This window comes from Epinephelus fuscoguttatus, linkage group LG20 (genome assembly GCF_011397635.1).
Source record: "Epinephelus fuscoguttatus linkage group LG20, E.fuscoguttatus.final_Chr_v1".
Classification (NCBI taxonomy): Eukaryota; Metazoa; Chordata; class Actinopteri; order Perciformes; family Serranidae; genus Epinephelus; species Epinephelus fuscoguttatus.
This window is the reverse complement of record NC_064771.1, coordinates 31,626,569-31,646,357: the sequence shown is the minus strand read 5'-3', so window position 1 is coordinate 31,646,357 and position 19,789 is coordinate 31,626,569. Positions and strand designations below refer to the sequence as shown.

At 40.9% G+C, this 19,789-nt stretch overlaps 1 protein-coding gene across 2 annotated transcripts in view; it reads right to left on the bottom strand.

Moving 5' to 3' along the window:
* Nucleotides 1–9,975: 9,975 nt before the first annotated feature.
* Nucleotides 9,976–19,789, bottom strand: part of acsl5 (acyl-CoA synthetase long chain family member 5) — a 22,159-nt gene continuing 12,345 nt past the window's right edge. For both annotated transcript variants that reach the window (XM_049564442.1, XM_049564441.1), the window contains 19 exons: nucleotides 19,621–19,732; nucleotides 18,296–18,360; nucleotides 18,097–18,198; nucleotides 17,893–17,992; nucleotides 17,345–17,523; nucleotides 17,162–17,194; nucleotides 17,020–17,071; nucleotides 14,890–14,963; nucleotides 14,723–14,800; nucleotides 14,464–14,598; nucleotides 13,929–14,063; nucleotides 13,726–13,821; nucleotides 12,868–12,940; nucleotides 12,489–12,577; nucleotides 12,052–12,168; nucleotides 11,223–11,366; nucleotides 11,033–11,134; nucleotides 10,684–10,755; nucleotides 9,976–10,128 (listed from right to left, as the gene is read on the bottom strand). In XM_049564442.1, coding sequence (XP_049420399.1) covers nucleotides 9,991–10,128; nucleotides 10,684–10,755; nucleotides 11,033–11,134; nucleotides 11,223–11,366; nucleotides 12,052–12,168; nucleotides 12,489–12,577; nucleotides 12,868–12,940; nucleotides 13,726–13,821; nucleotides 13,929–14,063; nucleotides 14,464–14,598; nucleotides 14,723–14,800; nucleotides 14,890–14,963; nucleotides 17,020–17,071; nucleotides 17,162–17,194; nucleotides 17,345–17,523; nucleotides 17,893–17,992; nucleotides 18,097–18,198; nucleotides 18,296–18,360; nucleotides 19,621–19,732 — 1,896 coding nt within the window. In that variant the 3' untranslated portion in view covers nucleotides 9,976–9,990. The remainder of the gene's footprint in view (nucleotides 10,129–10,683; nucleotides 10,756–11,032; nucleotides 11,135–11,222; nucleotides 11,367–12,051; nucleotides 12,169–12,488; nucleotides 12,578–12,867; nucleotides 12,941–13,725; nucleotides 13,822–13,928; nucleotides 14,064–14,463; nucleotides 14,599–14,722; nucleotides 14,801–14,889; nucleotides 14,964–17,019; nucleotides 17,072–17,161; nucleotides 17,195–17,344; nucleotides 17,524–17,892; nucleotides 17,993–18,096; nucleotides 18,199–18,295; nucleotides 18,361–19,620; nucleotides 19,733–19,789) is intronic.

Below are 19,789 nucleotides of genomic sequence, written 5' to 3'. Positions count from 1 at the left end.
CAAAATTTAACTTGATAGTTTTAATTGCTTTTCTGGATGTGGGAAGAGAGTACCATCATTTTAGACGTGTGCATGCGTGAGCTTGAGTGGGCGGTTATCTGTCAATCATTTTTTTGAATCAACCCCCCATCAGTCACAAAGTTACCAGTTTTTAATACAGTTATTCACTTCAGTTAGCTAGCTATGCTAACGCTAGCTAGCATCTGGGTATCAACTTCCTGATCGTAATGGAATACAGTAACTTCGACCACTGCTCATTGTAAAAGGACCACCGCAAGAAAACATGCTCTTTGTTTTAATTATCGGACAATAAATCATAGTTGTTTGTTTCTGGCTGCCAGCATTAGCCAGCCTTGCTAGCACGCTAGCTAAGTTTGCTTAAAAGTTGTCCATTTTCACTTAAAAATGTCAATTAATGTCCGCCTGTTCGGAGGGTAGGGGCACGGAACCCCTGGCAGAAAAAATGACAAAGTCCATGACTCGACATCTCTCTAATTTACATAAAGTGTCCCAAAATAAGATTTCATTTCTCAGACATAACATTTTAGTTTCAGACTGTTTTCTGAGAGTTTTTGTGTAAATGTCCATTCCCTCCTCCCACATTCTGCATTTTTTGGGCTGAGTAGCCCCAGACCATGATATGAGATACGATAACTGTCTCAAAAAATAGTTATTATTATAAGTCAAAATGACTCTTAAAGAAATTACACCAGAGGGGTTATTTTTGGTTAAACACATGCTTTATTACTATAATTGAAACTTGACACCTTTTTTTTTTTTTAATGAAAGTTTGTGTGAAAAGTAAAATAAAGTTGAGCTGCAACTCCTCGTGAGAACATTTTTCTCAAATGGAAGTTTGTGTAAAAAGTCTCCCTTTTGAAAATAACTAGACTAAATTTGAGATTTTCCATGTAGTTGCATTTTTTTTCAATATCGTAGATAAGCTAATGTACATGGTATGATAACCGTTCATTTTAATATCACAGTATACCTTAAAACCCTAAACTCAATACTGTCTTTCTTCAAGTTTACTGGTGCAAACTGCTCAGTGTGGTTCTGTGGTAAATATGGACACATGTACTTTAAATGTTTGGTGTCTAAAAAGCTGCAAATCCTCAGTAAATAGAGACTTCATATATTCTTTCCTTGTATCTGTGACTCTTTGTCAATGGCGACTATTCAGTCATCACAGGCTCTGGTCTGTCTCAGCACGGACTGTGTGTATCTGCCTCAGCTAGTCACAGACCAGCACACACACACACACACACACACACACAACAAACAGTACAACTGATGCAAACAGAAATACATCCATATCACACTTTATTCACCTCAGTGTGTGATATAATCAGAACTGCTGTCTGACACCATCAACGTGTGTTTACCAAGTCACATCTTCATCCTCTCCACAAACAAACACTAAACTGACTTGACATTACCTCACCACAACTGAGGTCATGTTTACTCATACCATGACAATCCCCTGCACTGAGCACTGAGAGCCAGTGTGGGTGAATCAGTAAGCTCACCCCCCCTCCCTGCGTGCTGCACGCTGAGTCAGCTGTACTGGACTGTTCCCACCACAATGAGAGCGACTATGAAAAGGCTCATGTAGAATAAATTAATGCAGGAACTAGAATGATTTCGCCGACCGGGCTGACCTTTTGTGTTCTCGTGACCTTTAAAAGTTGTTACTAATCATTATATTCTAGCATTAACTTTTAATGCTAGAATAATAAAAAATCAGTTGATTTTTCATGCCACTAGATGGTGCTAATGTTTTTTCCCTGGTGAGGTCAGCAGAGGTCGCAGTCAGCGACATTTGGCAGGAAGTTCTTCAAAATAAAGATGGAGGCACCAGAGAAAGAAATCAGAAATGCAGCAACTGCGTTTAAATCAAACGTCTGGACGTATGTTGGAGTTTTTAAACACAGAAGGAAAGATGGATTTGGATATGACTCGAGCGATTAGCAAGCACTATCACGTGAGAATGAAATACTCTGGGAATACTACGAACATGAGGCTCACCTCACACTCTACCATCACCAGAGATAGCGTTAGCCACTGACGGTCAAGCTAACGCTAAACCCGGTCCGCCGAAAAATCGACACTCGGCACGCTTAGCTCGACAAAACTACCATCCAACTCTTAATATTCGAGGTTTTCTCACAACATCCCCAGAGACTGTCGTTATTTTTTTTCTCTCTACTGTTCTGTTAACCTTCCTCTGGCATTTTGCTCAACATTACACAACGTCCAGTGATGGTGGCGCACTGAGTAGTCGTGGTTACACCTGCTCTACTGCTAAATCTAAAATTACTTAAATGATCTCATTCTGCATCAAGAGTGCCATGAATGTTGTGTATCGACATGCTGCAAGTGAATTTGCCACAGAAAAGAAACAAGGACAAAAATAGGACAATTGAACAACGTTTTCAGAAAGACGACGCGCCGGGCTCAGATTTGGAAGAAGGGAGCGGTGCGAGCCCTTTGCAGACAGGTAACACTGTTGACACAAAGAGCACAGAAAGTCCCTCCACCACGGACATTCTGTACGCCATACAATCCTACAAACAAGACTTTCGTGCTGAAAAGGACGGTGTATTATCGTTCCAGCTGACACTGAAGAATGCAGCGGACATATCGCCGAGGCTGAACAACACGTATCCGCCACCAAAGACAACATTACATAACATTTTATTCAATACAAATTTACCAAAGAGGGAAAAACAAGTGATGCAAATCAACACCTTTTACAGCCAGTTAGCAGGTGTGTTAGCTTAGATTGGTAGTTAATGCGACAATAACGCTGCATTCACGTGGTGTCAGAATAATCAGAAAAATGAGCTCCCGATTGGTAAAATTACCCCCCTCATGTCAGGACAACTCGTTTAGTCAAAGAAAATTCTAGTACAAGCGTTGATGAGTTGACGTCATGTATGCAGAAACACAGTGGAATAAAGTTAAAGCTCAGTTCAGTTGAATATATGTTTGAGCATGTTGGCGGATTCTGATACTTTTAAATCGACTGCACTTGTATAGCGCTTTTCTTGTCTTCCGACCACTCAAAGTGCTTTTACACTACATGTCACATTCACACATTCATACACTGGTGGCCGAGGCTACCATACAAGGTGCCACCTGCGCTACCACCACACTCACACACCGATGGAACAGCCATCAGGAGCAATTTGAGGTCAGTATCTTGCCCAACTTCAACACGTGGACTGGAGGATCCAGGAAGCAAACCGCCGATCTTCCAATTAGTGGACGACCTGCTCTACCTCTGAGTCACAGTCGACCAATATCAGCCAGCACAGATGACGTGATGATATTATCACGCATCCCGAAGAACCACATTTTTTAAACTCTCAAATATCACTTGGCATTGGCCTCAAAAATCTTTTATCAGATGGGCTGTTGCTGAAACCAGTTGCTGATGGTGACATAAGATGGTAACACTCTATTTCCAAAAACTAGCCAAACCATGAGCATGAATATGACAACAATAAGGCATGAATGAGGACGAACCATTTCTGATAAGATTCAACCAGACAGGCAGATTATTTGTTTCAGGTAAGAAGCATTTGCAGTGTAATGATAAAATAAAAAGGAAAAACTAACTTCCAAACTTCCAAACACCTTGGTGCTGTGTCTTTTCATCAGACCGGCCTGCGCTACATGCACACGCAGCTCTGCAGGCTGCAGGTGAGGCGTAATCACTGTGTTGTCCATTTGCTTTCAGACCAGGACATAGGTGGAGTCTCACTGTGTTTGCTCTGCCACAATAAACCTGCACAGTGTCCTGACAACAGGCAGTTATTAACAGCAGCACTAAGAAAGCTCCTATTCCCCATTACAATCTGTGGTCAAACATTAATGGATAGAAGGAGGAACCACAGACACACGGATTGAAACACACACACACAACAACACACAGTGTAGCTTAAAGAAATCATCATGCACACCTGGTATTTTCTAAAAGGACATATGAGCTCAGGAAACAGTGAATGCTCAGCTTATATCAGCCTTTACAAAACATTCAGCAGTATAGAATTTAAAATGAATGTAAAGCTATCTATGCATATTTATTAATTAACAGCCCCTAAATGCAGGCAAGAGGTCACTGTTTGACCTTGTCATGCATTTCCCAGTTTCATTTCACCACCTGCACTCAGCTCAAAGAGGATTCCTCTCATGAACTCGTGACCCACAGCAATGAATTTGCAAATCACAACTATTCATGATGTGTTCAAAGTCTGAAACTGGCAACAATCTTCTGAGTGCACATAATATTTCCTGGTATAATCAAATGACAAAGTCCATAAAAGTCTCGTATATTCTACTCACTCTACTACTAACAGGATTAGATTTTTCTTCTCTGATGGATAGAATATTGTTTGTTCTGCTCTAAATAAATTGTTTACATTTTCATTCTTAGATCTTCTCAATCCTCATCCTTAAGGCTGCCCCCTAATAGTCGACCAAACGTTAGTCGACTGGAAAGGTCATTAGTCGGCAAGATTTTATTGGTCGCTTAGTGGCAGAAATAAAATATGAACAAACATGAAACTCTATAAGCAGCTGCACCTTGTCAAAATGTGACTGGACCATGTGCCATGGGGCGGCACGATGGACGCGAAATAAATGCCACAGACAAAGCTAGAAGCCTGATTTCACACCATACGTTTATTCGCGAGAGTTGAAAAATCGGGACTTCAGCAACCAATTTGCGATGCGAAACCCAATTAGCACTGACATCCTGTGGGGACGTATGACGCCAAGGATGTACCAGCTGTACTTCAGTCATTGATTTAGCAATTTCATTAGCATATGACGTGAGTAACTGCCGTGTATGACGCAAGTCAAAACAAAATATTCTTGTCATTCAAACTTGTGTAAGTAACACAACGTAAAAATTCGCAGGCTTCTGACAGATGTGAAAAATGCAGAAAATCTTACCTGTTCAAAAACTTTAATGACAAACTAGAGATTTGGAGTGCGCAAACGTGACTGACGCAATGTGAGGTCGTACTTATTTTAACACGTACGACAATTTCAGACAAAAAAACGGACAATGTGCAAAGGCCTTAACTTGTGTCACAGCAGCAACAGAAAGTTTGCTGATCCAGCAGGGACTCAGGATAGTTGAGAGGGCAGTCTGGGATCAGACCCCCGGCACTTGGGCACTTGGGCACTTGATCTTGCTCTGACTGAATTCGAGTTACTTAAGGGTGCTAAGTGAAGGTCCGTCTCCACCGGGCTGATGCTGCAAAATGTATGTGAACTCTGTGTTGTGGTGGGTGCCGGTTGTTTGTTAATGTTAGCGGACTCCATTTCTTGTCCATAGGCTGATGTGGAAGGTCTCAGTTTTTGTATATTGTAAATGTATATAGAACACCGTTAAGGAGCTAAGGTTGCTTTCACACTTGCCCTGTGTGGTTCGGTTCAATCGAACTCAAGTTCGTTTGCCCAATCAGTGCGGTTCGTTTGCGCAGGTGTGAACACAGTAGTCACACTCAGGTGTGCACCAAAACAACCGGACCAAGACCTTCTTGAAGAGGTGGTCTCGGTCCAGTTACAAACGAACTCTGGTGCGGTTCGTTTGTGGTGAGAATGTGTTCCGACCTGGATCTGAACCAACTGCAGTCACATGACACACTGTTTGGATTACTTCCTGGATTTTTCCCTCATGGAAATTCTGACCAATCAAGAGCAGCTTTCTCACACAAGGCATTTTATCTGGTCCGCTTGTAAATGCTGCCATGAGAACATGAACCAACTCTAGGCAATTGTACAACTTTGTTGCAAAACTAGTCCCTGATTCAGACCAAAGGAGACAACTCTAGGTCTGAGGGCAGCCTGAAACTAGGGTCATGACAACACCATGATAGGGTCCTTTAATGTTATTATTTCAGCCATTATACTCATTTTTATAAGTAAATCAAGGTTCCCAGAGTTGTATGCTGCAGAAATTCATGTGAAGACAATTATGTCCAGTGACATTTCATTGAGTCACATCAGCAAGTGAAAGTAAACCTCTCCTGTTGACTTGAATGAACCTCAGACTAACAAAAAAAACAACACAAACACAACCAGACTCCCGTCACAGTTTGAGGATGGCACTAATTCCATGTCAAAGTGAATAAGTGCATTTGTGAGGAAATAATTAGCGAGATTTTTACTATTTCTGCTTTCCCCCGCAGATGAAAATAAAACTTTCATTTAGGAACTTTAAGGATGAGGAGCGGGTTTGTTTCCTTAGTGTTTCACATCCACAACAAACCACACCAGCAGTTGAATCCCGACATTAACACGGAGACCTGTTACTCTGAGCAGCAGCAGCAGCAGAAGTTAAAGTCCTCTTACCTGCTCCGCGCGGTCACCTGTGGCGGAAGAAGCCATGTTGGAGAAGCTGCTCCGGTTCACAGGTAGGTTTGAATCACAGGAGTTGAGGAGGAACCAGACTAATCCTTACACCGACTGTACAGTAGTTTTAAACACATAGGAGGAGGTGACATCCGCGTGAAGCTCCAGTCTGTGACACACTGAGGGGACTCCTGTCCTCAGGGGTCCGGAGACAGGGGGAGGTGAGCGGGGAGAGCGGCGGGTTGTCCCGGTGTAAACTCCAGGTGAAGCGGCGCTGATCCAGCTGCAGCACGGGGGACTGTCTGAGAGGAGCAGAGACAAAAGCAACCACAAGGTGGCAGCATTGATCACATGAGCTTCACATGAACAGGCAGTGTAGTAACTAAGGGACTGTTCGTTACTCACAAGAGGGGGACATGTCAAATTATTTTAAAGCACTGAAGAGGGACTTATGTCTATTTATTTTGGCCTACTCGTTTGTCAATAAGATGTATGATTCTGTATGAATAACATGTAGAACAGAACAGAATACATGGTGTCTGCAGGTCCTTAAAGGGTCGTAAATTCTATTTTGTATTTTATAAATATATGGCCTTAAAAGTCTTTAAAAAGACTTGCATTTAAATTTGTGAGGTCACAACCAGTTTATCTAATTTATCCATGATTTAATTTCTTTTAGTCAAAATGAGTCAAGCTCTTGTTTGTTCACATTTCTGATGTCACAAATCTTTACGCCTACCACTGAGCCTCATACTGTCTTTTTACTTCACACTTGCACTTACCTGTTTGCAAAATGTAGATCAGGCATGTCCAAAGTCTGGCCCGGGGTCCAATTGTGGCCCGCAGACCAGTTTTAATCGGCCCTCGGCTTGACTTTCAAAATATACTATATGCAGCCCTTTACAAAATAATGGTTAATCAAGCAAGATCACTTTGCATTTTTACCCTTCACCTCACAATGATAGGACTATCATACAGTTTGTAGGCAGGCATCATATTCTAATAATTCATTAAAAGATAAAAAATGGCTGCATTAGTCTCACTTTTTTTTAAACCCATTTGATGTCAGAATCAGTTGGCCCCCAGGTATTTTCACCTTGTTTTATGTGGCCCCATTCAAAAAAGTTTGGACACCCCTGATGTAGATGAACCTAACTCAATCTAAAAACCATATTCCTATATAAAACCTGCCTCTGCTCGGGATCACATATACTACATACCTTTATAAGTACCCACAATGCTTAAATAAGAAAATGATGATTCGTCCAAAAATCAGTCTTGAAAGGACCTTAAGAATAGTGATGGGCAAAGCAGTTCTTTAGATGTTACTTAATCACTAGAATCAGTTCATTAAAAAGATTCATTGAAAAGATTCGTTCACCGAATCGCTCAGTGCTTGGCAGGAGGAGCCCTGACTGTGTACTGCGTAGTCAGACTCACTGAACTGATACACGGCTCCGCTGCGTCTGCCCTGCACTGGTGAGTCTCATTACTGGCCAACGTTTTAAGTTTGTTTATCTGGAAACTAAGTCTGTTGAAACAATGGGGAGGTGTGTGATTGTGTTCATGTGGCTTGACTCCTGGCTACATTAGCCGTTAGCTTGGAGAAAACGGTGTATGGCTGAGAAGAAATGATTTGAATCACTCAGGGTTCAGGGTTACGTCGTTCACCAAGTGATTCTTTCACCAAATGATTGGTCACACGGTAGGCAGTCCCTCCCTGCACCCTGGCTGCCTCACGAGTGATTCATCGTTCGTACGAACCAAATCGGCAGTTCCACTCCCGGACTGCATGCTCGCTGCTGAGCTCAACTGAACTGAGAAATGAACGAATCAGTTCCAGAAGTGATTTAGTGCAATACGTTCACTCAAAAGATCCGTTCTTTTGAATGAGTCTTTCGCGAACGACACACTACTACTTAAGAAGCATTAAATTTAAGTAACTGATACCTATAGACACCCTGGAATAGAATTGAAAGCCTTTACTGTCATTGTACAACAATATAGTACAGCTGATCAGGTGATTAAACAAGTCAATAAAACAAGCATGTAAAAAAAACAGACAATATAATCATTCATAAAATCAGAAATAAATAGTTTTTAGGAAAGGCCGTGTCGAGCTGTACTCAACAAATGGAGTTTTGCACTAAGAAGTAGTGGATTGCACTTGAAGACCGAGATAATTTCATGTACTGCATTCAAAACCTTACTGAGGTAAAAGTCAGTGTCATCAGCAAAATGAATTCAAAGTTTTTAAAGTAAAAGTCGTCATTATGCAGTAAAACATTCGCTGTCATTGTTTTACTATCATATAATCTACTGTGTAGTCGTTAGGTTGCACGGTGGTGCAGTGGCTGTCACAAGCTATGTTTCCATCCAAAAGTGATTCGGATCATTGGGAAATGCGCATTAAAAGAAATATGAATCCTGTGTGTTTCCATTAAATGTACAGACTTTGGTGAAAACTACAAACTCACGCGAGATTTCCGCAGAACCAGAAACAAAACAAGTCTTGCATTCTTCTTCTTCTACGTTTTCTGGCGGTTGGCAACCAGCTTGTAAATGCATTACCGCTTTCCTGACCCGGAGTGTGGATATCACCATGGAGAGAGGTGCACTACGTCAGACTTAATTCGAACATAACTGTTTCCATCCCCTGTTTTGCGAATCAACATTTTTTCGAATCAACCAAAACCCGGCTAAAGCGAGCGTATTTTAGTTTGTGCGAATCAGGGGATTTTAATTCGAATTTTGGCGTTTCCATCATAATTTTCCGATGCGATGCCATTTTGTCATTCATTTCTCTCAGTAATGTCTGTGACACAGCTGAATATACTGGAGTATAGAGATCATCTGTACCTGTAATGTTTGTGTTGTGACACATGAGGGCAGTGTGAGCAAACAAACAGCAGAAACATTTTGCCTTAGTTGAACTTTGGGAACAGTTCAGACTATGTGGATGTTCGTCAGGAGCAGTGATACTGCGTGCATTGTTTTATTGTAGTGTGGACACGAGATTTTGTCTGTTAAATGTCCGATACAAGTTCAGCTTTGTTCTCCATCCTTAGATTACCCTTACATTTCACTTATTGTGTGTGATACTGGCTACATGATAAACATTTAAAGGGCCACTCCACGAGGAGCACGACTCAACCATGTGAAAACTGTTGTATATTCATGTCCTTTGTGGCTCTGAAGGTAACTGTGACATCATGTATTATTGTGTGTGATTTTGCAGCTGTCATTGCAGCTGTGACTTGTTTTGTGGCTTTACCACGTAAACCACTGATAATTTTGCTTTGAACTGAAGGCTTTTGGGAAGCAGCACTGACGCATCCAGCTCTTTGACGAGAGTGAGAGAGTTTCAGCCAGCAACTGTGAAAGGATGATTCACCCAGACTGCAGCCAAAGAGTCGGTCCAGCCAACCCCCCCTCCCCCCCTCAGGCTGCTCTGAGATGAGAAGATGAGTTTAACAGAATCTCATTGTCTCAGGTGACTCAGGCCTCTGAGGCCAAAACACACAACTTCAGTGTCTTGTTCTGGGTGTTTAGAGATGGAAATGTCTTCATCAGAGACTGAAAAGAAAGAGGCACGAACACAGAAGATGGTGTCGCATCCATTTATTGCATGTTGGCGTACAGTTTGTCGATCTGTGGCTGGAAGAGAGATTTGAGCTCCACCCTCTTGGCCTTGAGCGTCGGCGTTAACAGACCGCTCTCGATGGTGAACTGCTCTGGGTGCAGGTAAATGTCTTTCACCTGCATCAGGTGGTAAGAAGAGGAGGAGGAGGAGGAAGAGGAGGAGGAGGAGGAGGAGGAGGAGGAGGAGGAGGAGGAGGAGCAGATGGTTAAAGTTTGGGTACAAGATGCAAACTGCAGAAAAAACTTTAAATGATGAGAGTCTTTGTTTAGAAGTTTAATCTTTGGAGGATTGGGGGGGATTTCTGAGCAGTGAGGAGAGGAAATGAGTCGAGTGTCTTGACATCTGCGTGGTCCTGATGTTACCACAGGACATTTCTTTGAACAGAAACTGCTCATTTTAACCACTAGAGGGTCGACTGAGCCAGGTTCAGTGAGATGTGGAGCACCACAGATGTTAATAACCTTGAAGATTCAGCTAAAGGTTGATTTACTCTTTAAATATGGAAATAAAGCCCTAAAAAGGAGACTGTTAGAATCAGCTCTAGATGCCTGCAGAACATTTAACTGGATTTTGGATCGCAGTATAATCACCAATAACTCCCCAACAACAGTGGACTTGCGTATACCTTACACATGACTCCTGATGAATTCCCCAAATAAAACAGCTGTTACCTGCTCGAAGGACTTGAGTCCTGCTTCTTTGCCCAGTTTGATCATGTCAGACAGGATGGCTTTCTTTACTTCCTGTAAACAAAAAAAAGGTGATCACTGTTAAAGTCACTGCTCTTGATGTTTGATTTGATTTGCAGGAGTTGTGTTTTATGAGTTTTACAGCAAGCGTGCAAGACGACTCCAACTGGCGTCTTTAATCGTTAATGATCACGTTTACCGCAGATATCCTTTGCCGTGTGTGGGCAGCTATTCAAGCTTGAAGAGACACTAAATTATATTACAGTGACTGGATTATCTGTCCGCAGCATGTTTGTTTTGTACAACGAGAGGACAGAGAGGGAAACCTTACTGTTTTTTTGCAGAGTTCTTCCATGGAGCCTTGGCACCCCAGATCCTTTGCAAAACCTGGCAGGACGTCCGGGTCAGGGACCACGATGGCGATCAGGCACGACTACAGACAGAGTACACAAGTTGGATTATCAGACTGAGAGCGTACGTACTGACTGTATATGGACAAACTGTAGATATGCTGGTTTTACCTGTAGACTGTCTCCATGCACGAACACTTGGGCCACAATTCCGCTGCGCACATACACGTTCTCAATCTTCTCCGGTGCGATGTACTCTCCCTGAGCCAGCTTGAAGATGTTCTTCTTCCTGTCGACGATCTTCAGAACTCCACTCTGTTCACACAGCAGTCACAGAGGAGAAATCACCCTGTTTCTAAAACCTTTCAGTTATCAAACTATCCAGGGCTGCTCGTGGGGGCAGCAGGCCAAGCAAAGCACACCAGACGTCCCTCTCCCCAGCAACACTTTCCAGCTCCTCCTTGAGACCCCGAGGTGTTCCCAGGCCAGATGAGATATGTAATCCCTCCAGCATGTTCTGGGTCTGCCCCAGGGCCTCCTACCAGTGGGACATGCCTGGAACACATCTAACAGGAGGCGCCCAGGAGGCATCCTGATCAGATGCTGAACCACCTCAACTGACCCCTTTCGACATGAAGGAGCAACAGGTCTACTGAGCTCCCTCCGGATGTCTGAGCTCCTCACCCTATCTCTAAGGCTGAGCCCAGACACCCCACGGAGGAAACTCATTTCAGCTGCTTGTATCCACGAGCTCATTGTTTCGGTCACTACCCAGAGCTCATGGCCATAGGTGAAGGTTAGTTATTAAACTGTTCCACCTTAAATCCCTTTTGTTCAAACACTGAAAACACTCAGCCAACATGTTTTAAGGGCTCCATCCATAAACATTACACATCTGTTGCAGAGGAACATGTTGTTATTCAGTCGGCTCATTTACATGAAGTAGAGAGAAAATTAAATTACATCAGCATTTTCCTGTTATCTGGGTTGTGGTTCTTACCGGCAGCCATTTTCCGATGTCCCCAGTGTGGAGCCAACCGTCTTCATCCAAAGCCTCTGCAGTCTTCTCGGGGTCTTTAAGGTACCCCTTGAACACATTTCTACCCTTGACACAGACCTGGAAACAACCACCAAGAAACAACGACACAACCATTAAATATGCTTTCTTTAAAACCTTCTTAAAAATGCTAAAGATTTGAAAAGCAGGCAGGTGGTCTGCAAGCCTCTGACCCTTCGTTTACAACACTGGCAAACTAATCTGATATATCTAGACTTTAATAAGATTAAACTGTTTTGTTTTTTCCTTTTGATGATTTAGCGGGATTGTGACTCGTCCACTCGGGTCTCGGGATCCTGGCTCTGTAACATTTCTCAGTCCAGGTAGCGGTTTAATATCCTCGTCCCTCCACCTCACCTGTTCAGTTTCCATCGTCTTACCTCTCCTTCTCCATTTGAGGCGAAGTAGTTCATCTCTTCAACATCCACCAACTTCACAATGTTACAAGGCAGCGGCACTCCAACATGACCTGGTGGTAAAAGATCATGTCATTTTAAAAATGAAATTAATCTCAACTTTGAAGAAATGTTGCCTTTGTATTTAAAATTCAAATATAATTCTAAAGTGTTTTAGTGGTGGCAGTGGTGACAAAGTATTCAGAAGCACCACTCTGTTAAAATATACTCCATTACAAGTAAAAGTTCTGCATTTAAAATATTACTCAAGTACGTAAGTATAGTCAGGAAAATGTAGAAGCTAAACCTATTAACTGTTCACCCTCATGTAATGAAATGCTGGACAAGAGGTTGACCTTCATACCTGAGGTGGCGTCTCCTGGTGTCGTGAATGTGCAGCCGGCTGTGCACTCTGTCTGACCGTACGCCTCAAAGATCTGCAGTGACAGCACCAGTCAGGTTAGAGTAAGAAAGGCAGTGTGACCAGGTTGACACCATGAAGTGATCAATAAACCCCCCCCCCAAACATGAGTGGTAATGTATCTCAGAGTTCCTCAAACATCATCAAGTACATGACTGCTTTGAGGAACTGGGATAACACTTTCCTTCTCATTATTCACAAGATGATATAACAAAATAAAACATTTAAAAAAAAATTAAAAGTAAAATACAAACAAATACAAAAAAATAAATTAATACAAAAATAATACAAAAAAAAAAAAAAAAAAACAATTAAAAAATTCCAAAAAAATAAAATACAAAAAATAAAATAAACAAAAATAAAACAAAAAATAAAATCCAAGAAAATATTGCATTTAGCTTTATGGGGTGATAATTCTCAGGAGGTGTGCATGGGGAAAACAAGTGTTAAACTGGCATCTTAAAAAAATTCCTGAAATGTAAGACTAGATAAAATAAACTTTTATTGATCCCCACAGAGGAAATTCCGGTGTTGTAGCAGCACAAGTACAGAAATAAATACAGCTAAATCAATTAAAGTAGATGAAACATAACTCGAGTTAATAAAACCAGAAAAAGAAAAAGTAAAAATAGAAACTATACAAGAGCAATTAAAAAAAAAATATCAGTAGACTAATATATACTATGGTTAAGTGTCTGTATTGATATAGAAATATAATGTGTTAAAATTCTATAACAAAATGTCGGAAATAATTTAGTATAATATGTAATAAAAGTTGTTACCTGGATAAATGTTAATTACCTGACAGCCCAGAGTCGCCCTGAGGAAGTTGAGCACAGAGAGAGATATGGGTGCTGCTCCCGTCACCATGACCCGCACTCTTCCACCAAGAGACTCCTATGATCAAAATAAATACATAATTAAAGAGACTCCTAAATGTAAAAATTGGGCTTGTTTTACATTAGTTGACTCTGTTTCTATGAGATTATTCTACTGTGCTGCACCTGCACTTTGTGGAAGATGAGTTTGTCCCAGATGCTGTTGTTCCTGATGATTCCCTCCTTCACCTCAGCAAACTTCCGCTCCACGGCAAAGTTCAGCAGCCATTTCTTGAAAGGCGATTTGGCACCACTCTGAACCTGGTGACAGGACGTTTGATTACAACAAGTGAAATAAGAAACTGGATGTGTTGAGCTGATGATTAAAGCAGAGTGAGAGGAAACAGGGGGTGTCGTGTCCAAGAGGAAGAATTCAGACCTTTAACTTCAGTTAAATTACGAAACCACACTGTAAAAATACTGTTACAGGAAAAAGTACATCTGTATAATCAGGAAAATTTACTTGAAGACTGTATCACATATAAGATTATTTTACTAATGTGAGTATGTAAAACTCATAATGTAAATAAAGCAGTCAGATAAATGTAGTGCAGAAAAAGTAAAAAATTTCCTTCTGAACATCAAAACACTCGACACAAGTACTTAAATAGAGTACTTGAGTAAATGTACTAGTTACATTCACCCTCTGCTAATCACTAACTTTGTCATAGATGCGGTTGAGAAGTCGAGGGACGACGGGGAAGATGGTGGGCTGCAGAGTTTTCATGTCATCTGGCAGCAGTTTGATGTCTCCCTGGAAGAATCCGACCCTACCTCCAGCACCGTACATCGCTGTCTATAACACACACACACACACACACACACACACACACACACACACACACACACACACACACACAGTCATTAAGTCTCATTTATAAATACATGATCGTAAACATGCTTTATGATCCGAGTCTCACCTGTACGATTCTCTCGAACATGTGTGCTAAAGGCAGGAATGAAATGCTGACATCCTGAGTAGATGGGACAAACGCCTCCTGTGGGACGCACACCGTTAGCGACACGTCTGTCCATAACAAACTCTGAATATTTCACTTAAGTGACACCTGATGGTTTTTAAACATACGCCACAGCTTTTGATGACGGCTGCAGTGTCAGAGACCACGTTCTCATGGGTCAGCATCGCTCCCTTGGGGTTTCCTGAAGAAGAGATAAAGTTTTTTTTACCTTTTAAAGACAAATATAATTTCAGGTAAATATGGAGGCCTGATGCTGCCAGTGTGATGGAGAAAAAAATAGATCATGTAGGTCATTATACTGAAAAACTCTCAAAATAATGGCAAAGTATCTTAAAACAGTGACTCATTTAGAGATAAACTCATTAGTTTAAGATCACTCATTATTTTGAAATATTAACACATTTGACATAAGAGTCATTTTGCAATAATGAGTCATTACTATAAGATGTAATTTTTGTTATGCCAATTCATAATTTTGCAACAATAAGTAATTTTAAAATAGTATGTCATTTCGAGATAAATCATTTTGAAAAAGTTTCATTATTATGTGACAGGAAGTCATTTTGAGATCTTATATCATTATGAGATACTAACTCAATATTTTTCACGTATTAAGTCACTATTGAGAAGGTTTCTCATAATGTTGAAATACTAAGTTATTTGAGTCAAGTCATTATTTTCAGATATTCATTTTACAATACTGTCATTATTTTGAAATATGTACCAACTCATTTTTTCAAGATGAGCAAGTGATTATTCTGAGGACACTTTTCATTATTTTCCAATAATGAGTCACTATCTTAAGACACTACGGCACTATTTTGAAATACGTCATTTTGTAAAATACTAAGTCATTATTTTGAGTTATTATTTTTTGCAATAACGAGTCACTATTTTAAGAGACTAAGTCATTATTTTGAGTTTAATTTTCATCTACTAACTTATTTAGTCATTTTATGATGCAATACAAGGTCATGATTTTGAGACACTAAGCCATTATTTTGAAACTAACAAGTCATTATTTTCACAAAGTTTTACTGTAAGATACTGAACTCAATATTTGTCACATACTAAGTCACTATGCAGAAAGTTTCTCACTATGCTGCGATACCGAGTCAATATTTTGCAGTACAAAGTCATTACTTTGGGGACGTTTCGCCTATATATTTGTGATTAGTCATTTTAAGAAACTAAGTCAATATTTCAAGATACTAAGTCCTATTTCAAGTTCCTTAGTGACTATTTTAAGAAACTAAGTCACTATTTAAGACAGGAAGTCATTTTGAGATTCAAAGTCACTATTTTGAGAAAGTTTCAAATTATGACTTACAGGATCTTTTTTTTTTCTTTTTAAAAATCTCATTGGTGGAAATGGGCCTCCATAATTAATACTTTGGAAACAAGTATTTTTCATAGCAACGTAGTTGACATAACGATCACTTATACACAAATTAAAAGCTGAATGTCGAGTAAATACATGATTTAACAAGACGAGTGTCACTACTACGCTGCTACACTGCAGCAGCTCTGTGAGGCTGTGCTTCAGGTACAGAGGTGCTTTGAGTGAAACGCTAACATCATCATACTGATTTTATCAGGTACAATGTTTAGATGAGATCAATAAGCCTTTGTTGATCCCCAGAAGAGAAATTCAGTTGTTGCAGCAGCACAAAGGACAGAAGTACAGATAAAGAGAGAAAGTAAGAAGTATATTAATGGAGGTATACACAACTAAATAACAGGAGTAAAAACAAAAACTGCTAACATCTGATAATTTGCCCACTGACTACAAGACGGCACTGAAGGAAAGTCAGAGCATCTCCAGAGTTCAATCCTGCAGGAGACATGTCATGACAGTCAATGACTGCTGAGACATTTCACTCAAAACCATAAACGTCACCTTCATGGTGGCGCTAGCGCAAAAGTCAGGGGATCATTGAAGTCAGTAGGATTCATCCTCTGGGGACCAATAATGTCTGTACAAACTCACAGGGCAATCCATCCAGTAGTTGTTCAGATATTTCAGTCTGGACAAAGAGTGTTAAACTAAGGATGTTACTATCAGCTGATTGGTTCGTGAGCGGCTAAAATGAACTCGACCATGTCTGCTCTTGCTTTTCTCAATCAGATTAGATTCAAACATCACAGAAGCTTGCTATTGTTCTAGGTAATCAAACAACTTCCTTTTCTTTCTGATTTATAAACTCAAACCCTTCAGATGAAAACAAAATGATCACCTGTGGTGCCGCTGGTAAAGCAAACAATACTGAGGTCTTCAGGCTTTGGTGGCTGTTTGAGACATGAAATCATCATCAGCACATCAGAGCAGCATGTTGCTGGTTAAATCTCAAAACATGAATATCTCAGAATCAAACTTACAACTGGCTTTTGAAGATTACTTTTCCCCAGAGCCTGGGGAACAAAGAAACAAACATGCATGTTTTCAATAACGCTTGTGCTTCCTTTGAACAGTGTTACTTGTGCAGAGCTGAAACAATTGAAGCCAGTAAACACGAGCAGTGACTCACCAGTAACCACTAATTCGTGTTGGACATGCTTTACCTCCACATCCTGCATTGACACAATGTCGACTCCACATTTGGTTCCCCGCTCGACCAGCTCAGAGTTGAAAGAGTCCATGACGACGATGGTTTTGAGGACTGGAGTCTGGCCTTTCTCCCGAGTCTGCAGCAGTGTTTCTGCTTTGCTCTGGTTGTCACAGAGCACTGTGGAGATCTCCGCTGAAAGAAAACTTCACGTGTATTACCAGTAGAATAAATATTATAATAGTGCTGACACAAGTGCTTTTATGAGGCAAGCAAATGCGCTATACAAGGTTGAATTTGTCAGCATTATTGTAGTTTTAGTACCATTTCCAAATAAGTAAAACTATATTTAGAAGCTGTACCAATCGTGTTCTTTGTCTTGTGATAAACTGCCCACAGGTGATCACATAATTAAAAGCAAAATGAAGCACAGATTGAAGGGGCGGGTGTGGTAAATAAGTGAGAAAAGATTAGAGCACCCTTGACACAGATCCCTGTGGAGGCTGATAAGTTACTGGACTCTGTCATTAGCAGGATTAAGAGCGCGAGAGAAGCTCCAATTACCTCGGTCGATAATGAACACAAGAGCTTCAGGACCCAGGGTGTCGTATAGGGGAACCGCTACCATGGAGTAGGTGTAGCAGGCCTGCTCACCGATAATCCACTGTGAGTGACCCATGAAACAGAGCGAGAGCGTTTACTGTGTGTTGCTTAGATTAAAAATAAAAAATAAAATAAAATCACCCCCTTGGCAGCGTCCACACTCACCTCTGGTCTATTCTGAGCAAAGATGCCAATAAAGGTCTCAGAGTTCGGCTTCAGGCCCTTGTGAAGGAGCCCTGACCCCAGGTGTTCTGCTCTATCAGACACCTTCATGTACAGGAAGTGGGGGAAAGGTCAGCTGGAGTTCACAGCAGTTCATCTTCAACATGTTTTTCCCAGTGTTGCATTACCAGTGTTGTTTTACCTGTTTGTACCTCAGCCACTGGTACGGCCTTCCTGCTTTTCTGTAGCCCAGACACGGTCCATTACCTGTAAGAGACAACAGTAAACATGTCACTAATTTTTTCTAATTGATTAAAAAAAAAAAAAATCTACACATTTCAGATTAAAAAAAAAAAAGAAATTAAGGAACTTGAAATATTATCTGGCAAAACCTTATTTTCCACCTGCTCTTCAGTCATAAAGACAGGAGAAACTAGAATTACTGCTCCGTGGTTGTATGCCTCCGTGCACCAGTCAAGTTTCTCACAGTTTACATCCATGTCTGTGAAAACATGGATGCCTAGATCCATTTTAGGGTGGACACAAAAGATTAGTGTTACCAATTCAGTATCTGACCAGAGAAGTGTTTTTGGAGAACATACTGTTAAACATTCGTGTAAAGTTTCTTCATAATTAACATCTGAATTCTTGTGTTATGGCCAAAAACATGGTTACTGAGGTCACACTGACCTTGACCTTTGACCACAAAATTCTAATCAGTTTAATCTTTAGTCCAAGGGGACGTTTGTGTCAAGGTTTAAGAAGTTCCCTTGAAGACCTCTTGAGATATTGTGTGTTCCCAAGAATGAGCAAGATGCATGTCACTGACCTTGACCTTTCACCTCCAAAATCCAATCAGTTCATTTTTGAGTCCAAGAAATTCCCTCACGGTGTTCTTGCGATATTGCATTCACAAAAATGAGACAGACAAGGTCACAGTGACCTTGACCTGTGTCCTTAAACCACCAAATTCGAATCTGTTTAATCATCAGTCCAAGTGGACATTTGTGTCAAAACTGAATAAATTGCGTCAAGGTATTCTGGAGATATTGCGCTCATTAGGATGAGATGGATGTAAGGGCACAGTGACCTTTGACCACCACACTCTAATCAGTTCATTGTTGAGTCCGAGGGGAAGTTTGTGCCAAATTTGGAGAAATTCCCTCAAGGCGTTCACAAGAATGGGACGGACAGACAACCTGAAAACATGATGCTTGAAGTTACAACTATCATTGGAGCAGAGGCATAAAGACAACCTATATCAGACTTAGAAAACGGATTACCAGAATTTTTTTTCTCCCACTCGCCTCTGTAGGTCAACAAAATTCAACAAAGAGGAGAGTGAAGCCTTACTCTCATACCCTACACATTTCCACCCTTACTATACCCACACATCTGTTTTTATTGAAATGTTTTGCATGTGATGAAGGGAAGGTGCTACCAATTGTTGCATACCAGAGAACCACTGGTAGCATGAACACCCATCCTGAGAGAGTCATCAGTGAGTGTAAAGAAAGTTTTCGTCACCTGAAACCTTCAGACCCCTCTGAAAGACCTCATACATGGTCTTGGCGTCACCATGGTAATACGACATCAGGTTGTTGTTGTCCTCAAGCAACGCGCTCTTCCTTGCTCCACCCTGAGGACATCAGGAAGAATCAGTCTGAGAATTAACGTTTCACTGATAAACTGTGTT